Source organism: Scophthalmus maximus, chromosome 3 (genome assembly GCF_022379125.1).
Source record: "Scophthalmus maximus strain ysfricsl-2021 chromosome 3, ASM2237912v1, whole genome shotgun sequence".
Taxonomy (NCBI): Eukaryota; Metazoa; Chordata; class Actinopteri; order Pleuronectiformes; family Scophthalmidae; genus Scophthalmus; species Scophthalmus maximus.
The window spans coordinates 2980438-3005497 of record NC_061517.1 but is presented as its reverse complement, the minus strand read 5'-3'; the positions used below and the strand labels follow the sequence as shown (position 1 = coordinate 3005497).

At 44.9% G+C, this 25060-nt stretch overlaps 3 protein-coding genes across 6 annotated transcripts; all 3 read right to left on the bottom strand.

Annotated features, from left to right (window-relative positions):
* Positions 1 to 1878: 1878 nt before the first annotated feature.
* LOC118317156 (cadherin-like protein 26) lies at positions 1879 to 11890 on the bottom strand. 3 transcript variants are annotated; one of them, XM_047330832.1, is made up of 20 exons: positions 11763 to 11815; positions 10661 to 10755; positions 8577 to 8636; positions 8404 to 8496; positions 8138 to 8290; positions 7910 to 8057; positions 7484 to 7653; positions 7224 to 7352; positions 6942 to 7127; positions 6573 to 6838; positions 6162 to 6307; positions 5831 to 6067; positions 5514 to 5738; positions 4098 to 4222; positions 3904 to 3978; positions 3499 to 3564; positions 3353 to 3418; positions 2637 to 2675; positions 2482 to 2553; positions 1879 to 2132 (listed from the first exon to the last, which is right to left on the bottom strand). In XM_047330832.1, the coding sequence occupies exons 5-20, from the start codon at positions 8288 to 8290 to the stop codon at positions 1914 to 1916; spliced, it is 2322 nt and encodes a 773-aa protein (XP_047186788.1). In that variant the 5' UTR covers positions 8404 to 8496; positions 8577 to 8636; positions 10661 to 10755; positions 11763 to 11815; the 3' UTR covers positions 1879 to 1913. The 3 variants fall into 3 exon arrangements, with proteins under 3 accessions (XP_047186788.1, XP_035501525.2, XP_035501526.2); XM_035645632.2 differs by lacking the exon at positions 10661 to 10755 and having other exon boundaries at positions 11763 to 11890; XM_035645633.2 differs by lacking the exon at positions 10661 to 10755 and having other exon boundaries at positions 5514 to 5735; positions 11763 to 11890.
* A 1968-nt stretch (positions 11891 to 13858) lies between these two features.
* mtg2 (mitochondrial ribosome-associated GTPase 2) lies at positions 13859 to 17240 on the bottom strand. Its single transcript, XM_035645824.2, has 6 exons — positions 16504 to 17240; positions 15988 to 16135; positions 15744 to 15859; positions 15429 to 15647; positions 15208 to 15346; positions 13859 to 14333 (listed from the first exon to the last, which is right to left on the bottom strand). Exons 1-6 carry the CDS (start codon positions 16723 to 16725, stop codon positions 13936 to 13938), a joined length of 1242 nt encoding a protein of 413 aa, XP_035501717.2. The 5' UTR covers positions 16726 to 17240; the 3' UTR covers positions 13859 to 13935.
* A 385-nt stretch (positions 17241 to 17625) lies between these two features.
* Positions 17626 to 24978, bottom strand: LOC118317272 (calcium-responsive transactivator-like). 2 transcript variants are annotated; one of them, XM_047330852.1, is made up of 10 exons: positions 24376 to 24978; positions 23586 to 23662; positions 23376 to 23460; positions 23136 to 23268; positions 22465 to 22698; positions 21772 to 21936; positions 20393 to 20485; positions 20119 to 20253; positions 19878 to 20011; positions 17626 to 19440 (listed from the first exon to the last, which is right to left on the bottom strand). In XM_047330852.1, the coding sequence occupies exons 1-10, from the start codon at positions 24448 to 24450 to the stop codon at positions 19414 to 19416; spliced, it is 1158 nt and encodes a 385-aa protein (XP_047186808.1). In that variant the 5' UTR covers positions 24451 to 24978; the 3' UTR covers positions 17626 to 19413. The 2 variants fall into 2 exon arrangements, with proteins under 2 accessions (XP_047186808.1, XP_047186809.1); XM_047330853.1 differs by lacking the exon at positions 24376 to 24978 and adding an exon at positions 24190 to 24366.
* Between the last annotated feature and the right edge of the window lie 82 nt (positions 24979 to 25060).

The following is a 25060-nucleotide window of genomic DNA, read 5'->3' as shown; positions in this document are numbered from 1 at the left end:
CAGATACAGTAGTTTAATGCTGAGGAAGTGTGTGTTTGTGTGTGTGTGTGTGTGTGTGTGTGTGTGTGATCAAATGCTGACTTCTGCACATTCATAGTGAATGAAGATGATATATATAATTTTTCATCTGTACATTTTAAGATTTAAGTAAAAAGAGATCTGTGGATATGTTCAGACAAACACACAAACGCACGCACGCACGCACATGTAGGAAACTCACTTTTAAAAAAATATTTTTTTAAACCTGACACTTTGGCACAACAAACACAAACTGGCTCTTCAGGCTCGCGGCGGCTGAAAAGGCCCTCGGAAGGGCTTTATTCACACAGTGACACGCGGCAACGGCATATTCCTCATGTCAACATTCACGTTGAGAATAAGATTCAATGTTTTCCCTGCTGCTGCTGCGGATCAGTGAGTCACACACACACACACACACACACACACACACACACACACACACACACACACACACACACACACACACACACACACACACACACAACAGGGTTCAACTGCAGGTCGCCCCAGTGCGGGCCCTTAGGGGTCGAACCCCATTTGATTCAATATTTAATAAATGAATGAATCACATGAATGTATGAATATGTCTATTAAAAATACGTCCTGAAATGAATAGATGAGGCAATAGATGTATAAATAAATGTCAATATAAATTTGTGAATAAGGTTTTACTTATTATTCCGGGTACTTTTATTTCATAAGTCCACAACAATTTGTTAATCCTCAGTGACCTTCGAGACTCACCTTGAAGGTCACACACTTCACACAACAACAGCATCAGCTGACGGTGCCACCGGGTTCACTGAATTCACCCTGTACGTCCCAAATGAAGGGATCATATTTTCTTTGTTATGTCAGGTCAAACATTTTCCATCAATCAAGCAATGAAAAGTGCTCTATGAATGGAATGTATTATTGTTATTATTATAATTATTATCAAAGCATAAATGCAAATTCCTCTGTGCTAGACAACTTCTGCAGAACTCCACTCAGCGATGTTAATCTGCTGTGTTGACAGAGGACAGACACAACCAACGTCTGCTGGATCACGCCAGGCACGCGTTTTATTTATTACTTCCTGATTGCCTGCATTTTTTTTTCCTTTTTCATTTCCCTTTCAGGGGGTCGCGGCTCTTGAAAGCTAAAACGTCGCCAATGCAGGCCAACGATGAATCCTTCTGTTCATTTAAACGCGGCGCGAGAGTCCTTTGAATGAAAAGTGATGAGAGGCTTGTGAAAAACATCCAGCGGTGTTTTCCAACGGTTCTGTTCAGAAAAGACTCTCAGCCCCGGATGGATCCTCGGGACGGACTCAGAGAGAACGTTGAGGAACCGACCGGGCACGACTGTGACTCACGGTTCATTTCATGGCTTCCAACGTTATCATGAGCATCTGCCCAGTTTTCCAACTAAGCAGCTGTGTGCTCATTGTCTGTCTCACTATCTGCAGTCAGGGTTAAATTTGACTTCTCGAGAAAAGAGGTAGGTGGAATTTATGTCATATGTGGTGTCATTAAGGAACAGTTATAATCAGCACGCTTCGCTGAATCTTGCGACTGCCTGTCTGTAGTTTGTGTTGTCTTTTGTTGCCGTGGATGTGAATTGTTCCCAGGCCTCTTTTGAAAAGGAGATTTTTTAATCCCCATGATTAAATGAAGATGAAATGAAAAAAATGAAACAGGTCGAGCCGTGAAATATGTCATAGGAGCTCGTTCGATGAGTCGATATCAAACACACACACACACACACACACACACACACACACACACACACACACACACACACACACACACACACACACACACACACACACACACACACACACACACACACACACACACACACACACACACACACACACACACACACACACACACACACACACACATACTTCACATCTGTACGTTCCCGTCCTGAATGGCCTGGTGACAGATGTTCCCCAACTTGTTGAACGTAGGCCCCAGGTCGTTGAGAAACTCCAGGTCGTCTCCCAGGTTGATGAGTGACAGTTGGTCCAGGGACTGACACCCGACGCTCCGTCCCTCGTCGGCGAACTGGCGGGGCTGGTACGCCTCGTGGTCGTCGTGGTTTCCATCGATTTCTTGGAGTTTCTGTGGGATTGGGATGAAATAGACCAGAAAATACATCAAATTAAGTCTCTCCGGTCTCACGTTTAACGATACAGTCATGGCAGGCCACATGAAAATCGTCACTGGATTTTATAAAATACATGATTGTGGCCTGTTCACCAACCAGTTGAATTGGAACTACATCCATTATGCTGTACGCTTTTCTCATCAAATAATTATTATTTTTCACTCATATCCGAGGTAGGCAGGGAGCTTCATGGGCCCTCACTGGATTATAAGATGCCCTGACCAGGAATCGAACGCCCGACCTTCTGTACCAAAGTCAGTGGTGGTTCGCGCTACGTATGTGACGCGGGATAAAGTTTCTCACTCTTTGGATGTGATTGGTAATGTGTTGACTGGAGAGCACGCTGAGCGACTGCTGATGCCTCAGGTAGCCTCCCTGAAGAGAAACAAAGAGTCAAAGACGTTACGACCTACTTATCAAATTTATATTATTAAATTAAATTGAAGAGCGCTACTTACCCGGTTGCTGTTGGAGCCCTTTGTCATCCACGTAGAATACTGAAATGTAGAAAACATGTTGTATTTGAGTTTCTCATGTGAACATGTCACTTCACGTTTGGAAACATCCAGAAAGCATCATACAAGAAGATGTTTTAATATGTATCTACATTATCATGTGTTCTAATTAAGAAGTGAGGGTGTCAACTACGATGCAGTAAATACCTTTCAGTGTAAAATTCACAGAGCAACGGAACCAAAGCAAAATTTATGTAAAATCCAAAATCTTCGTTTTCATATCTCTTTTCTATAAATAGTTTTTGGAACATCTAGATCCTCAAAATCGTATTATTTTTGCTCAAACTAGTTTAAAGTTTTGTGTCAAATGATAAAAGATGAGAAAATGGCGGTAACTTCCCGCTGGTGTGTGTGTGAGTGAAACAAGTGTCATGGTTCTCTCCAAACACCAACCAATCAGTCCAACGCTGCCAATAACTTTTATTTCCATTATTGATTCATGCCCATCAGTTTTCTCGATTGAACCATTAATTTCCGAAAAACGCGAAACTTTCAGTTTGTCGTCACGTATGACAGAGAAAAAGAGTCAAATACGGACTTTTGAGAAGCAAGAACCAGGAAGTGTTTGGCCAATATTGGGTCAATCAACTACTTGACTGGTTGAATCCTAACTGCAGTGAACAGAGGCAGCTGCTGTCGGCACTGTGACGATCACTCACCACGTCCTGGCCTCCGAAGCTCCCGACAGTGTCTCTTCTCCCTCGTCCCGGCAAGGTCGACCAACCCTGCACATTGAGGTTCAATCAGTACGACAGAAACAAGTCTTGTCGCCGGTCTCGTAGACCCTGAAAAACCTCCTACTCACCAGTCCGAGCCCCCAGGGGTTGTATGTGTCCACACTGTCCTCCACTGCTGGGTCGGCGTTATAGATCTATATGAGCAGAGCAAATGAATTACGCAAAACCCCGCGAAGAAATGGTATTGCACATGACGTCCCTCCCTGTCGCAGGTGTCTTCTTTGTAGCGTGTCGAGCTGCACTGGTGAAGTTCTCCCTGCGATTGTGCAATTATGTCATAAATGTGCCTCAGTTATACATACAAAGAAAAACAACTGGATCAGTAACTCTCCAGCCGGCTGAAGACTTTCGTTAGACCTACGCTGAGGCCTGCTCTCACGCTAACACCTGAGGCCTGTCGGTGAAAATATCCACCACAGGAAAAGGGGGATGAGAGGGAGATGGATGAAGGGGAGAGGAAGAGGATGGAGTACCTTCCCGTTGTCCTTTGTGAGGCCGTCTGTCACAATGACGCCATTTTTTGGATTTAAGAGGTGCATCGGCAAAGGCTGGCAGAGAGTCAGGGACGATAAAAATGACTAACACATGGAGACAGGTTGAGGAACAATTCAGCAAAGGGTCACGACTTTACTCCCAGTGAATCACGAATACAACTCGACCGACTCACCGCGCATGCAGCGGCCCCCGCTTCCTGGTTGTAGTTGATCAGGGTCTGGTTGCCTTCATCCGGCTCTATGGGGATGTGACTGAACGCCTTCCTTCCACACTCGCACGTAAGGATGAGCAGCAGCACTGCAGGCAAAACATTGAGGTAACAGTCAGAGCAGTTTTCAGCAACCAAGAGCAATGCCTCATTACCACCATTGAGGTGCCCACGAGCAAGGCCCCCAACCCCCCAAGAGTGTAACCCCTGCGTTCCATTGTAGCTCGGAACTCGGAGCTCGGAAGTCGGGTTCATCGTCCCAGTGTGATCTCGGAACTCGGAACTAAGAACTCCGAGGGGGGGCGTTCCAGGAGGTCGGAAAAAAATCACCACCCACATCCGGGTTCCGAGCTCCGATTTCCGAGGTATGATGGAACGCAGCGCTACTGAATGTTTGTATTTTTTGTAAATTTCTGGCGGCGTCTGGTGGTACAGTATCAAACCGCGACCAACTGAGCACCTGACAGGGGACACTTTATGGCGGCGCACCGCTGATTCCAATTCCGGTTTCCGGCAGCGTCTGAAAATTCAACGCGGCGTAGCAAAGATGGCGACTCACGCGGAGGTCGGGTCCACCTCATGGAGCTGCATTTAACTCATTCAGAGCTGAGGAAAAAACATGGTGACTATACATAAATGAACACATAGTTATGGACAATAAATTCAATTTCTGTGGATAAGTTCTTCTAATTATTACACACTGTAGCTTTAAACTGTGCTCCTCGAAAAGAGTTTCCAGAGTTTCCGAGAGTCATCCGTTAGCGAAACCTCTTCATCCTTTAAGGGTTGCTCGAGACAATTCCGGCTGACACTGGACGAGAGGCGGGGTTTCACCCCGGACAGGCCGCCAACGTCTCCCAGGGCGACGCACAGAGACACGCTCACGGGAGCTTTAGACTCTCCTGCCAACCTAAGCCCAATCTGCATGTGTGTTGGGACTGTGAAAGCCGGAGAACGCCGGAGAGAACCCACAGACACAGAACCATCTTTGCTGTGAGGCGACAGCGCTAACCACTCCCGGTGAAATGTCCCTTTTTAAAAAACAATAACATAATAACTAACATGTTGAAACTATAGATCATAGGCGACACAAAAGTGAGACTAGCAGAAATCACGCAACCTCACATTTTGTATCTAGCATCCAAATCGTGACGACAGAATTATTTCAATCTGATGGAGATACGGCAAACTTTAATAAAAAAAAAGGTTAAATCGAGTTACCAGTTTATACTCAAATGAAGAATCCTCACACAACTTAGAACCCTTCGTTTACTCAGGTAAGTTAATTAGCATCTGATCCACTTAAACATTGGTGGGTCACGGCAGGTTCACTGAACCTTGTGCTTTTGTTCATGTATCCGCTGATTTCAAAGTACTCACACAGAAATAAGAGCAATCCTGCAAAAACCAGTCCGATGGCGGCTGCGCTGAGGCCGATGGAGATCGGCACTTTGCCCGGACACACGTCCGCTTCTCCACAGTCGCACACAATCACTTCCAGTGTGTCCGGTCCACTCATGCCCTGCTGGTCCTGGATCACCAGCGGCACGGAGTAGTTGCCGTAAGGAAGTGGCTTGACGCTCACGAGGCCAACTGCCTCACCTGCTGAAGAAATGCAAAGAGAGCTGAGTCGTGGCTCTCCGATTGGGAACAAAGTTGTTTTTCCGTGCCGTGGGTGTGAAGGAATATGTACGGACCAGACGCAGGGTCTAGTTTCCATCGCTGCTTCAGACTTTCGGCGTCGTCGTCACCTCCCAGGGAGAAGGTGAAGGGCCCACCGTAAGGATGGAGGTCTGTGTCCTTCACGGGCACCGTGACCTTGTTCACCTTGTTGCCGCACATGACGGCGCTTTTGTTGACCAGCTTGGGCGTGTTGTCGTTGATATCCGCCATGTGAATCAGGACGGTGCACGTCCCTGTGGCTGGAGGCTTACCTTGGTGACCGAGACAATGGGACAATCACCGCCATATCAATCTAAATGACGTATCTTGTGTTGGATTTCAAAATAGAGTAGAGCCGCTTCGTACCATCATCTACGGCACCAATGGTGACTTTGTAGACACTATCTTTATCAACGAAGGGCGATTCCCTGTCCATTTTCTGAGTTGATTTGATTTGTCCTGTTTCCTCATCGACAGTCATCCAATGAGCTGGATCTTCAATCAGCACATACCTGGTGGAGAGTGGAGCAGAACGTTTCAGGTGCAAACTCCTGAATTGAAACTTTTGGCGTGAGCTTCACTCAAAACGGATCTTGGATCCCACAGTGACAAGTTCAAACTTGTGATCGCGCAAGTGGAGACTTCATCTGAGAAAAGGGTTAAATTGTTGTTGGTGTGCAACTCTCGTCAGATGACAAAGGTTTAACTGTACACCAGGTCATCAGCCTGATGAATCCAGCGTCAGTTAAGCGGACAAACTACTCATCTGTCACCAACCTGAAGTTGTCTGATTCGGGGTCGTGAACTTTGGGCGTGAACAGCAGCTTCCCTGGCTCCTCCTCCTCCACCACGTGCAACGCGGCTGTACGTTTCTCGCACTGCGGCGGGTCATTGACATCGATCACTGTGATTGCGACGCTGACTGTGTGCGGAGGCGGAGGTGTGACCGCGCCACTTGATTTGCCTTTACAAACGAACAAAGGTTCCTCGTTCTCTACTCCGATCTGCAGGTGGGCAAGAGTTGTCTTCTCATAATCCATCCCCTGGAAGAGACACGCAACTTTAGATGCCGTTGAACTTTCCGCCTGACTAACTGCGACAGAGACTGTGAGAGTTTTCTTGACGGAGTGAGGACGGCTGATTTACCTTGACGACGCTCAGAATCCCCTCGTTTGTTTCAGGGTCAGTTTCCAGTTGGTAGTTCTCCTCTTCGTTGCCTTTGATGAAGAAATATCTGGCTCGCCAGCCTGGCGTGTTAGGAGTGTCTTTGTCCTCCACTGACAGTCTCAGGACATCTCTCTTGATGGTCGACTCTAACACGTCAGCGTGGTACTGGACAGACAGCACAGTTTACACTTTAACATCATACTCACCTTAAAGAGCAGCTTTAAAGATGATGACGATGACGATGATGATGATGATGATGACCTGATTCTTCTTGAACGTTGGCGGATGAGTGTTTGAGTCAACAATATTGAGAGTAACAACAGCAGTGGAGGAAAGAGGCGGTGTTCCGTGATCTTTTGCTGTTAAAATAACTTCATATTTCTTCATTTTCTGGAACAAACATATGAACATATATTTATATGTTTTATCACGTATAATTCTTTCAGCTGTCATATTGAAAAATCCATATGAGTGTATGTGCTAGTGTGTGCAGCGGACCATCGCAGGTCACTGAGCCTCACATCGTAGTCAAAACATCCTTCGAAGGTGAGTTGGACCAATTGGCCGTTTGTATGTTTCAAACCGAACTTGGGAACTTTTGGTTCCTGTGAAGTCAAACTGATGTCGAAACTGGAGTTTCGTGAATAGTCAAGATCGGCGTCCGTGACCTTAAACCCCACCTCCAGGTCGCCTTCCAGAAAAGAGACGGAACGGAAGAACAACAAAACAAACGTGTTACTGAGGAGTAGGAAGTGGGTAATGGGTAGAACAAGGACACAGTACGGCACAGTACGGCACAGCTCAGGTTTGGAATTGATTTCACTTTCTTTTTCCTGCGCTCTGCAGGGCGCCTGCAGAGCGCAGATGGAGCTATGCGCTCTGCAGGCGCCCTTCTAGATTAACGAAATTGTAGGAAGAAAACGAGGACTGTACGGTGCTCTACTCACCAGCAGGGGTGTTTTCCTTCACGTCGGCTTCGATGTGAAGAGGTGAAAATGTGGGAGCGTTGTCATTTATGTCCTGTATTTCCACATCAAAAGCTAGTTCCTCGTCTACGTTCACACCGGTCGTCTTGTCCACGACAGTGAACTTGATCTGCGGGCGAAGATTCTCATGTGAGATGATTTCTGGCGGTACCTGTTGTCAGAAGGCAGGTCATCCAGTATCAAACTCACATGGTAGAGATCGTGTTCCTCTCTGTCAACACTTCGGTGGACAGAGACGAATCCGGTGTTTTTATCGATGGAGAAAACGCCCAGTGGCTCCTCGTCCACACCCGTCCCCCTGATTCGGAACTCATGGTTATCTTCTCTCTTGTCATTGGTCATCTAGAGAGAAAACACACACACAACTGAGCTGCCACGGGACCACATGTAGCATCAGGCCACGGCTGCTGAGCTGCCACACGCGATTGGCCCTTTCATTTACAAAATGTCTTCACCTGTGTGATTATTCGGGGGTATGGACCAGGTTCTTCCTCTGTTAGTTCAATCGTGGCCAAGACCCACCTTCGCTTGGAACGCACCAGGAGCTCCTGTGGATCAGTGTGGATCAGAGCGGTTATCATTTCTGCTGAGGTCAAACATTTTGTGCAGACGTTTGTGATTCAGTTACCCGCTTAGCACGACTGCTGTGGTTGCCACCGTGGGACCGGTCCAGTGCCGCTAATGCGACCTGCAACAACAGGAAACTGCACGTTAGTCCAACACATTTCTATGTGAAGGTTCTTCTTCAGGGTTTTAATTTATCGCTGTGTTCTCACTGTCTTCCTGTTTGTCTCCCTGGCTTTACCCCCATTAGATTCCTTCAACATTGAGGGAGGGAACCTCTCCATCAATCAAAATCGTGAGAGAGGGACGCGCCCTTTATACGGTTGTCGTTCTGTCACAGAGCAAACATGTGGAAACACGTTCACACGTATACATGGGAAACGGAAGCGGACAGTTTCCGCCTCATTTCATCTTAGACCAGGGCCTTTGACTCACACACGAGACAAGTCTCTAGAGGACCGCCTTTGTTTCACCTGCGCAATATCAAGACCATTAGAAACATCCTATCTCAAGAGGATTCTGAAAAAACGAGTGTTAGGATGTTTCCTAACAAGTCCGTGAAAATCCTCCAGTTGATCCCAAATGCTGCAGCACGAGATCTGACAGGAACCAAAAGAGGAGATCATATTTCTCATGTAAAAATTCAGAATCGAATTTTAAAAAATCTGCTTCTGCTCCTCTCGACCAAACTGATCGCGGCAGATGTTCCGACCACAACTTCTCCCCCACAGTCGCCAAGTGCTGCTCATTGTTGGGTTTCTCTGTGATATAGTGAGGTCTCGACCTCCCTATGTAAAGAGCCTTGAGCTTATGTAATGTTAGGATTTGGCGCTGTACAAAACTAAATTGAATTGAATTGAATTGAATTGAATGTAATCCAACAGAAGAAGAAGAAGAAGAAGAAGAAGAAGAAGAAGAAGAAGTGTTTGTGCACCTGTACGACGACACATTCGATCACCAGTTTCCCAATCAATTCAATTCAATTCAATTTTATCTGTATAGCGCCAAATCACAACCTACATTGTCTCAAGGGTCTTTACATAGTGAAAAAAAAAACCCTGAAATAATTGTTGTTGGAGCAATGGAAGAACGATTTAAAGTTCGCACCCTTCGGATGCCAATTTGTAAGAAAACCCAGAAATCTGGGTGTGGTCATGGACTCAGACTATAATAATATATCAAGGATTAAAGGACTTTTGTCTGAGCAGGATTCCTCTTCAGCAGACTCGACTACTGTAACAGTGTCCGTACAGTACAGGTCTCCCTTCAAGAGTCAATCAGACAGCTGCAGTTAATCCAGAAGAGTAGATCATATCGCTCCGGTCCTCAGATCTTTACACTGGCTCCCAGTTTGTCAAATCAAAATACCACTGTTGGTTTTTCAAAGCACTGGATGGTTTAGGTTCCAAAATACATTTCTGATCTTCTGCTTTGCCGCGAACCATCCGGACGCTCTCAGGTCGTCTGGGGACGGGTCTGCTCTCTGTCCCCAGAGACACAACTGAACACGGAGAGGCGGCGGTTGAGTTTCTCTGCTCCACACATCTGGAACAAACTCCCAGATAAAAAAAAACAACTGCAGGTCTGCCGCAACTCTCGGTTCTTCTGAATCGAGACGCTAGACTTCTCTGTTCGCCCGCTGCCTTTCAGCAAATAAACTTACACTGAACAAAATTATAAACGCAACACTTTTTGCCCCCATTTTTCATGAGCTGAACTCAAAGATCTAAGACTTTTTCTACATACACAAAAGGCTAATTTCTCTCAAATATTGTTCACAAATCTGTCTAAATCTGTGTTAGTGAGCACTTCTCCTTTGCCGAAATAATCCATCCCCCTCACAGGCCTGGCATATCAAGATGTTGATTAGACAGCATGATTATTGCACTTTTATCGTGCCTTAGGCTGGCCACAATAAAAGGCCACCCTAAAATTTGTTTTAGGGTGGCCTTTTATCACGAAGCACAATGCCACAGATGTCGTTTATAATTTTGTTCAGTGTATTTACTTGTGCTGCACTGCAACTTTTATCACCTGTCTTATTCTACTTCAGCAAGTTTTTTTATTTTTCTCTTTTACTGCCATTTTATATGTGCACTTTGAATTGCCTCATTGTTGAAATGTGGTATACAAATAAACTTGCCCTACCTTGAATCATAAGGCTTCGTTTTATGACATCCATAACTGCCAAATCATAACATAAAGGTTGTTGCTCGATGACCTCATCTGCTTCTGCCCACAGACTTTTGAAACAAATAGACCATTAGCAACTAGTTGCTCTGTACATGTGCTGTAAAATCCAAAAACAGTCACTTTTTCTAAGAAAAGAGATCATTCTGAACGTCAAAGATGATAGCAATAGCAATCCTGTATGAATCTAGGGATGTATTGGATCATAAACACTTTGCATATTATTTATACTATGTATATCTTACTGTGTGGAACTACGGGAAGCAACCTATAAAACAACTTGAAATTTAAATAATATTACTACACCTTCCTGCTGTGAGACTGTACAACCAGCACTGCTCTCAATAGAACACAGTCACACACACAGTCTCACACACACACACACACACACACACACACACACACACACCTCAACCACTGTAAAGAATAATTCACTGGTACAAAAGTGCAATAACCAACTGTGCAATATTTATATTTGTTCTCCATGTGCAACTATTGCAACTGCTCTGTATTTTTATATTTTGTTATATTTTTTACATACCTACTGCTTTTTGAATTTCTTTCTACATTCTGCTATTTCTGCCAAGTCACGACCAGACTGTGTCCAAAAGTTGTTGTTTTTTTTCAACACAGGAAGGTAAATATCATTTGAAAGGTATTTTTAATTTAACTTTTCAAAAAGCAAACAAGGAAATTAATAGGAGATTTCTATTGCGGGGGGTTAAATTATGGAACAATCGCAATTTAAATTTAAAAAATGTGCAACTCTCTTTTTGTTTTCAAGCTATTTTTTAGGGTTACAAATGTGAATAATTTATTTTATTCATTTATTTATTTCTTCACTTATATCTTGGTTTCTTTATTGTATTTTTCTTCGAGGTGGGTAGTTTTAATGGATAAGAAAATAGGAATAGGCATATATAAGCTTTTGCTTCCGCCTGAGCCTTTTCAGTCACTATTTACTCTTTGAGCTCCCATTGTGATACGTTTATAATTATTGTTTTCATGACGATGACTGAATAAACAAACAAAGAATAAAAAACAACAATTTCCTTCTTACCAACAGAAGCAGGGAAATGCTCCTCGTCCTCATCCTCATCCTGATCCGCTCGGCCCCGTAGCTGCGAGGGAGTGATCCCAGAGTCGACTCTGAGGTGGAGTCAGTTTCCTCACATGGTTACAGCCCACACTCTCTGCAGGCAGCAGGTTGGCTGCACTGCACAAAGGGCGGTCTGTTCACGTACAGTGATGCGTTGAATGTGTTTTTTTTAATTAAAAAATATTGTCTGAGACCAGTTGGAGTTGTGCTTCATATATATATATCTATATATATATAGATATATATATTAAAACACATATTACCACTCAACTTGTCTCTCTCTGGGTATTCGGGGGAATCAGGTGTTCACCCCTCAGCTCTACATGTTACCATGTCCTCTTCATATTCGGGTCCTGTGAGTATAAGACAGTTATTGAGTTAACCCACAGTCACTCTCACACTCATTCAATATCATTTATCTAATCTTCGTTAGAACATTAGATAAATCAGTGAGAGTGAACCAGGTTTTCTTTGAAAAAAAAAAATCGGGCTATTTGACACCTTTGTATTATTTGTCTTCATTAAATGTGGTTAGTAATGTGTCATAAAGAATGAGGAAAGAAAAATCAGTGTGGCTGGTTCAGCTTCAGCGCCACCTGGAGGAATTTCAGGAAAAATTCACTTGGGGCTATGTCACTGTTATCTAATTACACAATGTTCAAATGTAAATCTGGTCTGATTATAGTGACATATTTTTTGTAATCTAATTCATGTCATACAGATTACATGTGTAGTTCGTTAGTACCCAACCCTGGCGGCATGCGAGGATCTGACTCCGATCAGCCTGAGGCCCCGTCAGCAAGAAAACAGCACCACTAACCTGAAAACAAAACACACACTCGTTATGGCTCATGTCATAACATGACATGACATGTTATGACATAATATTACATGACTCGATCCTAATGTTTCACCTTGTTTTGAATGACGCCGTAAGTGGGTAACGTATGCGTGTATGTATCAAACTGTGGCATGAAGTCATTAAGGCGTCTCCAAGACAACAACTGTGAGGACTATGCCAGCCCTGCTGTCGAGCTCCTGATAACCCTGCAGGCAGTATACAGTATGTAAACAGTGTCGTGATATTGTCATAAAATCATATTTCAACTCAGCACCTGTTTGGTGTGAGGAGAGTACAGTACAGTACAGTACAGTACAGCGCAGGAGAGCTCCACCCTGTCTGCTTAGCCTACTGCTCCACTCATCACACTGTGAACTGGTCCTTCACCTTCCTGTCATCACTGTCTGAGGAGAAACCTTTTGGTTTTGGTTCTTGCTGCATTTTTAAAAAGTGACATGATTTTCCTTTTTCGGTGTACTTGTTATGGCTTCTGTTCTTTTACTTGTGTAATGTTCTTGCAAAGATCCAAAGCAACCTCCAGCATTGACACGGCTACGCATCGTCACAACCTGTGTCCAAACCGGGCTGGAGGGAGGGAGGGTTCCATTCCGGTAACTAGATTCCAACAGAGAATGATTTCATCTCAGCCACAACGTGTTCGTGCATGGGGATGATGTGACACATTGATAGAAGCCCACTTCAAAGGAGTTACGACACAATTGTAGATTTCAAGTTGCAAATTAGAAGCCCATGGTTCTCAGGAAATAAATCAGATATTTTTATGGAGACATGGAACTTACGTCTCCAGCGTCGTGACACTCCATCGTCGTCTGGGTGACGAGGATCGAGCCCGACAATGTCTGTATTGATATAAATGTGAGATACTAGCCACCGTTTCTCCAATGAGCACGAGTGGCATGAATCAGGCAGTGGTTAAAATATGGGACATTGGAACAAAACACAAAAATCCTCATCTGGACGCTGCAGTTGATTAACGACCACAAAAAGGTTCAATTCAAGAATGATGACACGTGCCCTCTGCTGGTTCATTCAGGAATCTACAGTCCCACAGTTTGGGATCTTTATCTGCACATAAATCCGTCTGTAGTTGTTTATATAAATCATTTGTCTCAACAGACTGATCGTTGATCCTTACATTTAGAAGTGCAGTGGATTAAGTAATTTGTTGTGGATCATTAAGAAAACACATCTTTTGTCTTGTGTATATATTTATTAAACAATTTAAATATATCCTATAATCTTGCAGTATGTATACTGTATATACATGACTTTTCACCGGCACCTCGTGGGTTTGCCCTCCCCACCGCCTCCTCCTCGCAGGTGTCCGTCGTACAGCTCCCTGAGGTGGAGGATGAGCTCCTCCGTGTTCTGTCCTGTCAGAGCCGACACAGGGATGACCCGCTCCGCCACGAGGCTCCTCAGGGTCTCCAGCTTCTCCCGTGCCTCGGGCAGGTCCACTTTGTTGGCCACGATGGCCTGAGGCCGCTGCGACAGACCGGGCTCGTACTGGTCCAGTTCATAGCGCAGGTGTTGGAGCTGAGTCCAGGGCTCCGGGACCGACAGGTCCAGAACGAAGAGGAGGAAGCGGCAGCGCTCGATGTGACGCAGGAAGGAGATACCCAGCCCTCGGTTCAGATGGGCCCCGCGGATGATGCCTGGGATGTCAGCAACTACGCGGAGGAGGCGTAAGAATTTTCATGTTGTATGAGGAATTATACAATGACAATTAAAGCCTGACTGATATGGATTTTTGAGGGCCGATGACGATATCGATATTTAGGTTCGCAAGATTCCAGATTCATTGGCCGATTTTTTTTTTTTAATCTGTCAATTATTCCTTAGATGTCGTTATCAAACCTTAATGGCAAAGAAAGGTAATTGAGGCTTGATATTTTAGTTTAACCATGAACTTTATCATACATAACTATACAACTAATACAAATAAAACCAAAGACATAGAACTTATAATAAAACATTTTTTTTCACATAAAATGGAAACATAACATGATTCGGCCAACCGATATATCGGTTGGGCTCTAATGACAATAAATATTGCTATTTCTATACTGTATATCAAAGATGCTGAAATTGTCCAAAACAAGATCATAACAAAACTCTATCTTTCTATTGTAAAAAAAATTGAAGCCTCAGCGTGTAATTTTTGTAATTTTCTGGCGGCATCTGGTGGTAAAAGTTGCAAACTGCAACCAACTGAGCAACCGACAGGGGGCATTTTATGGTGGCGCACCACTGATTGCATTTCTGGTAGCGTCTTAAAATTCAACGCAAAGCCGACGTGTTCTGGACCGTTTTGTGCAACAACCGTATTCAACACAACGTAGCAAACATGGAGACTCACACGGAGGTCGGGTCCACCTCATGTCACTATATTTAACTCAAGCAGTTGAGCAGAAAAACATTGGTTCTTTGTTGTAGGTGATTATACATATATGAACACATAGTTATGGACGATTCATTCAATTTCTGTGAATAAGTTCTCATAAATATTACACACTGTAGCTTTAATTAATTACAACAAAGTACCTGCGACTTGCTCGTGATCTCTGTATTCGACGATTCCCACGTGAGGGTTGAGAGTTGTGAACGGGTAGGACGCCACCGCCGGCCTGGCGTTGGAGATGGCTCTCAACAACGACGATTTCCCAGCATTAGGAAAACCCACCTGGATGGATATAAATTTTTAAAAAAAAATCAGTTTATTATGTCTGTTGTGGTGTTTGAAAAGCAATGTGGGATTTTCTCACCAGTCCAGCGTGGGCCATGGTGCGCAGCTCCAGCTGCAGGACCCTCTCCTCGCCCGGCACGCCGGGGGTCGCCGTAATCGGAGCGCGGTTCTCGTTGGACAAGAAGAACCGATTCCCCTTCCCCCCGGCTCCTCCGAATACGGCCAGATACTCCTGGCCGTGCTCGGCGAGGTCCACCACGGTGCTGCCCTGCTCCTTCACCACTGTGCCCAACGGAACCTTCGCAAAACAGAAGAGCATCACAGGCGGGGTGAGGCAGCGGGTCACTGATGAGATGAAACAAGTGCCACTGATGATCAAAATGCAAAGACTCACACAAATGTAGGTCGGGCTGCCGTTACGACCATAGCAGTTCTTGTTGCCACCTGATTGGCCGTCCTCTCCCTTGTAAATCGGAACCACTTGCGCCAGTGACTTCACAAACCGGTCGGCTGAAAGCAAGAAAGAGAGAATATGGAAGCGCGTTTTCATTAAACACAGAACGGCGCTTTATCAGTGGCCACAAATCTTTTGGTGTTGAACATATACGTGATGAACAGAGGCTCCAAACCCAACTCACCCTTGATAACGATGCTGCCTCCGTCGCCCCCGTTCCCTCCGTCCGGGCCGCCCCACTCTTTCCGCGGCTCACTGTGAAAGCAGCAGGCACCTCTGCCCCCCGAGCCGGCCACCAGCTTCACCCGCCGCTGGTCCACGAAGTGACGCGTCTGTGGGGAAAAGTATCAGACAAGTGGGTCGTCGTCATCAACGCGAGAACTACAGCGCGTCTACAACTGGTGCAGTAGGATGAAGATGCAATGTGACACGTGTGGGGCAAGCTTATATTTCTTATATATAAAAAATGTGTATTTCAGAAATAGCTCAGGACACGTCGATGATGTTTGGAGCGTTCAAGATGAACTGATATGGGTGATCGTGGTAAAGAACATATAGTTTAGCATCATGGATACTTTGTAAACAAAGTGTTGGGATTGAATCAGACCGGATACACATCATTCGTCGAGTTGTTGTGGATTTAAAAAATAATACATTTATTCCATATGGAGGTGAGAAGAAACCAACTCAAAACACAAACCAGCTTCTTCTCCGACAGCTCCGTCTTCTTCTGGTGTCCTCGGACTTTGGCGCAGAGAACGCGGGAGGTGGACAAACCTCTGCCCCCGGCGGGGACTCGGAGTGTCCTCGCCGCGGACACCGGAGATCCACTGCGACTCAACTCTTGTATCAGCCCGTAGCCTGAGAGTTTGTCCGGAGAGAACCAACGACAGCTTTTAAATCTCCCCAACGTCGCCAACATTATTCTCCGGTGGCTAGTTAGTTAGCAGCTAGTTCATTAGCAGCTAGTTGGTGAGCTAACATCTGTTGACCGGTCGGCCGGTCATTAGCAGCTAGTTAGCTATAAGCTAGTTAGTTGGCTAACGCCTCGCCCGGTGTTACGCACTCAGTTAGCTTAAAGCTAATTAGCCGGCTAACGGCTCGTCCGGTCATTTGCAGTCAGTTAGCTAGAAGCTAGTTAGCTGGCTAACGGTTCGTCCGGTCATTAGCAGTCACTTAGCTAGAAGCTAGTGAGTTGGCTAACGGCTCGTCCGGTCGTTAGCAGCGAGTAAAACTGGATACTGTCAAAAACAAACGCGGGTAGTTACATTGTCATTTCACGTCAAATATAAATGTCTTTGCGAAGCGGTTAATAAAGCTCCAATAACACATTATTATTGTAATTAGCATTAATATTATTATGACTATTATTGCCCTGCTCTCATTCTCATCTCCTGTCCACTACGGAGTCCGTGAAGGGACGATTCGCCTTCCCGGTTGTTTATGCATCTTCCGGCTCTCTAGCGCCACCCTCTGTGCTGGAGTAGCAGCAAGAAAAAATGAAATATAAATCGTTTTAAAATTGAATTATATATTGAATTGAATATATTTAAATCCAAATGACCAGAGAGCAGACAGTACTTAAACAAGTACAAGTTACGCGTATTTCTAAAGTGATAATAATAGTAACATAATGACTATTATTGTGATAGTACGGAACGGGATTAAGGCCACATGAATTTTTGGGGGGAATTTCTGACTTTGATCTCAGAATTTTGAGAGATTAAAGTAAGAAATTTAAAACAAACAAAAATGTGTGGCCCGAATCGTCTTCCGTAGTGATGTGACTCTTGACAAAAAAATAGAAATATAGAAACACAGAAAAGGTAAATGTCAGTTTATTGTTCTAAAACAAACAGTAACAAAAGACAGCAGAAAAGATCAGGCAGTCTGACAATACATAACATTCATATTTGGATTATACACACCAAATGTGACTTCCTCCTCCACTCTTTCTCTCCACTTCACACATGTAAACAAACACACACACACACACACACACACACACACACACACACACACACACACACACACACACACACACACACACACACACACACACACACACACACACACACACACACACACACACACACACACACACACACACACACACAACCCACAGCAGTGATTACACACACGACAGAACTGCAACAGACTCGTCATACGTTTCACAGTTAAAAACCAAATACGGACGCAGATTCGTTGTGTACAGAGAAGCGTGTGATTGTCACTGTCTACTGGTTCAGTACCAGGTTTCTCTCATTCTTCATTAACCTGCAACTGTTGTGTTTGTTTACCCCTCAGAGGTTTGTAGAGTTAGATATATACTGCAAATCTGAACCCTCACGGCCATCGATAATCATCATTACTGATCAAACTATAGGAAATGGCGAAAGTGACCAGATGTGTGTTTTTGAAATCAGTAAATATACCACATAATATATACCCATGATAAATAGATAGAATAAGGCAAGTGTGCTTGCACACCATCTTAAAAATAAAATCCAATTTTAAACATTATTTCCTTCGTCTGATAAAGTTTGGACTGAGAAAAATCTGAAGCAGTTATCTCAATGTTTGTGATGGAACACATCATGGAATTAGTTCATGAGTCGTACAGAAAATACATTTCTTAAATATGTGTCAGATGAAACGCACACAACATAACATTAAAACCAAACAATCAAGAAACGCCAAACAAATAAAGTGAAGGTTCATAAGAGGCGACATCGACATGGTCCAGTGTATTGACACATTCTGCTCCTGTGTTACTTTGGCTTTTTGATGGGGCATTTGTCAAAAATAAAATAAAAAATACAATTGGACCATATGAAATATCAAACAATACATATACTGTAAAGTGCAGACAATGTGTTTTTAATGTAAATCCTTAATAAATGGCATCCGGGTAGAGTAACACAACAACCATACAGTCTCCTCAGAGAAATGCCACTGAAAAAAACACTGACGTACGACTATCATGGACAATGATTAATTCTCTGCTGGATCAGTCGGTTATAAACTGGGCAGACACGCGTAGAGTGAAGAGACACGATGTTAGAACACGGCACCACGTCACAGTTTGACCGACACGGAGGTTTGACCACCAAGCGCTTTCACCTTAAAGAAAAAAATTTATTTCCATAATCGTCAGATATAAGAGAGTGTTAAAGGTATAAATCTGGACCGAGACCGTTCGGTCCAATTTTTTAAGGAGCATTTCCTTCAAGGCCCAGTTGTTTTTTTTCATAGCCACAGTCTCATAAATCGCAGACAGAAATAAGAGGAATGGAAAAAAAGGGTGTCTGGAATAAAATAAACGCAAAGAGGCAAAGAAGCTTATCTGACAAAGTATCGTACCATAATTAATCCATATGGACGTTTCACATTAACAAATGACGTTATGTTAGAGACTTCGCGCTAAAACCCTGTAGCGAGAGAACAGATTTTAAAACAGCAAAAAGGAAGCATCAATGTTTTTCTCCGCGGAAACGCTGATCAATGATTAATGAAGGACAATAAGTGGGATGCGGCCGGATCGTCCGATGCACAGCTGAGTTCATCACGTCTCATTTTCTTGCCTCCAACAGGGAAACGATGTACGTCTTTATTGCTGATAACTTCCGTACTGACCCTGCAACGGACAAAAAAGGTTGTACACTCGAGAGGTGGAATTTTGATCCCGTCCACTTTTTTGCTTCCTTCTTTGAGACGGTCGAACCATTTCTCTACATGCATCAACTTCCTGTTATGAAAATAGCATATGAAGAAACAAGAAGCTACAATTGAGATCACGAGGAATCACTTTAGAATGACTTATTTTAGGAGAGGCGAGTCTAGATAGATACAAATATATGTTTAAATTCCTTTAGATTCTTATACAGTGTCTTATAATAAGCGAATATTTCCGACATGGAAAATCAGATAATGCACGAAGCCCCTGCTGTTTGCTGAGGGACGTACAAAAGCTCGAATGTCGTTGTCTGGTTGAAATGGTGAGAGGGCATCAACCTTTAACACATATCATAGACATATTTTTGACAAATGTTTGAAGGCGTTAGAGTCAGATACCTGTTCGTAAGCATAGGACCTCTGGGTCTGGGCTCCGGCAGCGGCGCCGCCCTGGGACGAGCGGTAGGAACCGTACTGTTGGCTTTGACCCTGTTGATACTGAGAATACTGGGAGGATCCGCCCTGGCCAGGTCCTGTGGAGGAGGAGGAGGACGAGGAGGAAGAGGAGGGTTACACTCCGTATATTTGCTCATTGTGTGTTTTGTGTCGGTGTGAATGGTTGATAGATTTCTTTTCGAACCATATCCCGGCGGCTGTCCCGTGTAGCCTTGTTGAGAGGAGAACTGCTGCTGGCTGAACGTCGTCTGCTGCTGCTGCTGCTGCTGCTGACCGGAGCTCTGCTGATACTGCTGCTGTTGACTGTATTGAGAGTTACCTGGAGGTTTACATGCATGTGTCAGCTATCAGGGGGCCGGGGAGGTAGAACTTTACCACGGCTTCGGTTGGAAGCACTTGGACCAACGGATGCGAGAGGGCTGCAGGAAAATATGCCCCAAAAATTGAACCCGTGTTACCTCCTTCGTAGTAATGCTGCGAAGACTCGTCAAAGGACCTGTCGTAGCTCTGCTCGGCGTATGAAGACTGCGGATACGAGTACTCGCCGTGACCTGCAGAGAACACGGTTCAACGCAGACAACGGCTCCTCTAGCAAGAGGGGAGCCCCCCACCAAACATCCAGAATACAAGCACATTTTAGAAGGATTCTCAACTTCCACCAATACCATGTGAGTGGTCTGACGGTGTGTGTGTGTGTGTGTGTGTGTGTGTGTGTGTGTGTGTGTGTGATAATGAAAGATAAAGATTGTGTCTGTTATATTATTGACAACCTTCCTAGAAGTCATCATTCATCTCTGAAGTAAAACAAACTTGATCAAGTGCATCAGTATTATTGTTTTTTTTTACATAATAATTAAATAATGTGCAATTTTAGTGGTGATGATTTTTCTGGGGGGTGGGAGGGGGTGTTCTAATAATAATAATTTGAAGAAAGCTATTTGAGGACGAACCAAATTTCAGAAACACAAAATAAAGCGGGGCGATTCCAAAAGACAATTTTACGAAAGATTGGGTGGAGACGTAATTTTTAAGGAGGAAATGATGGATTACAAAACACCAGTTATCAGGGACAATCTGATCTCTCGGTGTGCAGAATCTCCAGATTCCACTCATGAGCCTTTCCCTTTTAATGTCATCTAACAAACTCAGAAAACCAACAGAACAACAACAACAACAACAACAACAAAAACGCTGCCAAAGATGCGTCGAAGAACTGGGCACAGACTAATCTTCTTTTCAAACCACAGTGGACACCAGAAGTTCACAGGATACAGAAATGAGCTGTGGGACGCAAAACATTTTCATCTTTACTCCGGCAACAATGGCAAACACCAATTCTGATGCGTCGAAGTATGACCAAAGAGCCACGTTGGATAGAGAAGCCCTAGCAACAGCCCCGCGGCCCTAGCAACAGCCCCGCGGCCAATCTGGGATGAGGCTTGACGGGGTCAACTATCTCAACTGTGGACAAAACTATTCCATAGAACAGGTCTATTAGGAAACACATCACCCAGGTCAAGCAGGGATTATAAAGTACCAGGTTGAATCAGCAATTACTGTACCAACCATGGCCCGTTGCCCTGGAAACAGTATCACATTCTTTTTATAGCTACTATGTGCCTCGTCTTCAAAAGACATAACAGGACAGGGTGCAGCTATTATTAGGTTCATGCTGACGCAGCACAAGTGAAGTGACTTACAGAGACGAGAACTAGAATGTGACTCGACTGATTCGGTCTGCTCCTTAAAGCCGCAGGAAGGAAACTGGGATAGGATCTGTTCATAGACTTTTAATATCACGCGCACACACACACACGAAGCAGCACGGACCACCTACCTAGCTGTGATGGGCGGTAGGATCCGATGGGCCTCGGAGACGTCATGCTGTTTCCTTGGCTGCCCTGACCCATCATGACCACGGCCTGCTGTCCCTGATAGAGTTGCCCCCCGGCCTGAGCCGAGGGGTAGTGCGGAGTGGCGGACTGTTGGTGCATCACGGAGACTGGGAAGGAGGTGGCGTTATTACGGAGAAATCTCACACACAAACACACGCAGACGAACTCGGAAGAACCAATGCACAGAAATGTGCATCATTAAACTGACAAGAAGGAAATCAGGGAAAAAGCCACAATGGGTCCATGGCAGTCAGGGGTGTCTAAAATAAATATGAGTTCTTTGACGAGGCTCGTTCAAGACGCTGCTGGAGTCAAAGCATCAAGTCAAAGCATCAACAGTAAAGCAGTAAACACACACACAGGCATCCAGGGAGAGGAGGGCTGCATCTCAGGGTCAGGGGTCAGGGGTCAGGGGTCAGAGGTTAGGAGAGGCAAAAGCCTGGAGCAGGAGGAAGGAGGGAGGGAGGGCGGGAGGGAGTAGGCAGGACACCTCTGTGATGAACTGAATGTGTGCGGTTAGTTTAAAGTGTTTACACTGTGACGAGGATTTACGGATCCACGAACGCATTTCATTTTTAAAACAAGATCAAGGGTGAGCTCGGGCCGACAGTGTGGTTTCAAAGAAGTGTTTTCACCTTGGTTGGACTGCATGTTGAGGTTGCTGCGGGGCGAGGATGAGGAGGAGGAGGAGGAGGAGGAGCCATAGCCGGGGACGAGGCCCTGGATCATGCTGCCCTGAAAGGAGGGTGCAGCATGGCTGTAGGCCGAGCCGCCGTAGCTGCCGCTGGCCGGCAGGCTGACGGACGCCTGCACTTGACCAGACTGGTGGTGCTGCTGCTGCTGCTGCTGCGTGGGGGCGTGGCCGGGGCCTGACGACACACACGCACAGTCAGAGCAGCCGGCATTGGATCGCGCGGTCTATACTGGACCACGTCACGTTTATCACAAACCCACATTCAGTTCATCTTTACGCGGAGCTTGTGCGAGGGCAGATCAAAAGGGGTGTTGAATGATGTGTAAAGGTCAAATGGATTAGAAAAACAAAAAAAGGAGGCAAAAAGTTGCGATACCCGTTAGAGAAATGTACTGTTGGGACTGTTGGCTGAACGTTAAAACCACAGGGGATAAGTCAATAAAGAGGAGGCAAGATACAGGACCACGTGATGCTGTGTCTGCAGACGAACGTGCAGCAGAGTCGGGATCAGACAAGCACTCGAGACGGAGGACGGACGACAACAACAAGGAGCCGTGCGTGAAAAATATCGCTCGCGTGGACCAGAACGTTTGTGGTGAATGAAACGCTCACCGTTGCTCAGTTGGCTCTGCATCATGGACGTGGGGGTCGGTCCAGGGGCCATGGTGTCATTGAGGTTACCCGCAGCATGTCCCCCGCCCTGACCCAACCCTCCAGGAGCCGTGGCCATACTGGGACTGGGAGGCTGAAGGTAGAGACACATGTTAAACTACAGAGAAAAGGATTTATGAGAACATGACGGAGGTGGTTTGAGGAGCATGAGCTAGAATGATGGAGAGCAAAAAAACTCACTGCAGGTAGAAGCGACTGCATGTTCTGATTAGAATCTGCGATCGTGGCCAAGTACACGAGATTTCTGTGCAGGATCTGCTGATACCTGTCGACGGGAGAAAATGAAAAGTGCAGCTTTACTCTGTGACCAATGTACAGTACTGTGACCAATGTACAGTACAAGGCAGTTTGGTGAGGGAAGGATGAAAAGAACAAAAGGATTACACTCACTGTGTGCATTCGGCCGTCTTCCCTTTGCTTTGGTAATCCATTATACACTGTATTAAATGATGATTTTCATCCAACATCTTTCGGGAGACAATAAAAGAAGCTGGTGAATTATAATCTTGTCGTTTTTTTAAATTTATATTTCAGTGATGATTATGTCCTGGATTCTCACAACTTCCACCTGGAACATGTTTCTGGGTCAGTTATGTATATATATATATTTTCTTCTCCACGATGGAGCAGCAGCGTCTCAGTCTTTATTTAGGACATCTATTTTTACAAATTAGTACATTCATAAAGACGTTTCAGTCCAGGGTAAAAGCAGCAGCAGCAGACGATGAGTGTCCTGTGCTGCTCAGGTTCCCTCCATCTACCTGCCTTTTCTATTAACACATTAATCATTATTAATATTATCTAATAAAAGATCCCCATATTAATCACTTGAACCAAAGGGGGCGGCCTGCTGAGGCATTCAACTAATAAGTCGCTACAAACCAGCAAAAAAAAAGGTTTTAAACTTTAAATTATGAGAAACACAAGTGGATGCAAATTTAAAAAATCTGATTTGTCATTTGGTAAAAAGAAAGAAATCAGAATTGAGAATGACCCGTCACGACAGGAAGCAGCCGGGGAGGGTCGATCACATGCAGCTTCACCCGTCGTGGCTTTGTTTGGCTGTAAACAGCAGTTGTCCTGATGTGCACCGGGCTACTTCCACACAGACCAGCCGCTCGCTCGCATCCACATCATGCAACATCCAGCCACAGACGTCTGCATCTTCTCATCTTCTCACCTTCTGGATCGTCTGCTGCGTCACCTCCACTCTGCCTCCCCTGCTGGCCCGCGCCGACGAAAACGCCACCGACATATTGCTGTCACATGTGAAATAGAGGCGCTCCTCTCATCCTGATAATTGTTATACTGAGCGCTGCCCTCTTCGACTGGGTTACACAAGTCTCTCCATCACCGGGGAAACGGGGGGGGGGGGGGGCAATCGCTGGAGTCAGCGCTTTGTCATCAAGGGGCATTTAGAAAAACACTGGATTTCAAAATGGACAAAAAAATTCACACGTGATTTAGCTGAAGGCGTCACTTCTGATCTGCATTAAAAGAAATAATGACACCTGATGAAACCTGTGCGCGATGGAGGAAACCCCTCTCCCTCCGTTTGGTACAGCCCGGACACAGTCGTCTGGAGAGGAGGAATCCTCCGACTCATCATCACAGCACATCAGTCACATGCAGCTGAGAAGACTGGATGTAAATACGTTAACACCTAAGAACATTTTGATTCCAGTCTAGTGCTCAGATTAATAAAATTGCCAACATGCACCTGATCAGTGTGAAATCTGGGTCTGCAATTTGTTGACCACTGATTTTTTTTTTTTTTTTTTAAATACAAGGAACACAGTTAAACACTGACCGCACATCATATGGTTCCAAAAGGTTTCCCTTTTTCCCTATACAATTATGATCAT

Excerpts from the sequence above, each read along its gene's own strand:
- LOC118317156 (XM_035645632.2), bottom strand. The coding sequence starts at position 11,801 with ATGAGGATGAGGACGAGGAGCATTTCCCTGCTTCTGTTG. Across the intron at positions 3,979-4,097 it reads CGGGGGCCGCTGCATGCGCG|CCTTTGCCGATGCACCTCTT; the intron begins GTGAGTCGGTCG and ends ACTCTCTGCCAG. Across the intron at positions 2,133-2,481 it reads TTACCAATCACATCCAAAGA|AAACTCCAAGAAATCGATGG; the intron begins GTGAGAAACTTT and ends CCAATCCCACAG.
- LOC118317272 (XM_047330852.1), bottom strand. The coding sequence starts at position 24,450 with ATGTCGGTGGCGTTTTCGTCGGCGCGGGCCAGCAGGGGAGGCAGAGTG. Across the intron at positions 23,663-24,375 it reads CGCAGCAGACGATCCAGAAG|ATGTTGGATGAAAATCATCA; the intron begins GTGAGAAGATGA and ends GTCTCCCGAAAG. Across the intron at positions 20,486-21,771 it reads CTACCGCCCATCACAGCTAG|GTCACGGCGAGTACTCGTAT; the intron begins GTAGGTGGTCCG and ends TGTTCTCTGCAG.
- mtg2 (XM_035645824.2), bottom strand. The coding sequence starts at position 16,725 with ATGTTGGCGACGTTGGGGAGATTTAAAAGCTGTCGTTGGTTCTCTCCG. Across the intron at positions 16,136-16,503 it reads AGCTGTCGGAGAAGAAGCTG|ACGCGTCACTTCGTGGACCA; the intron begins GTTTGTGTTTTG and ends TTTTCCCCACAG. Across the intron at positions 15,860-15,987 it reads AGGCAGCATCGTTATCAAGG|CCGACCGGTTTGTGAAGTCA; the intron begins GTGAGTTGGGTT and ends TCTTGCTTTCAG.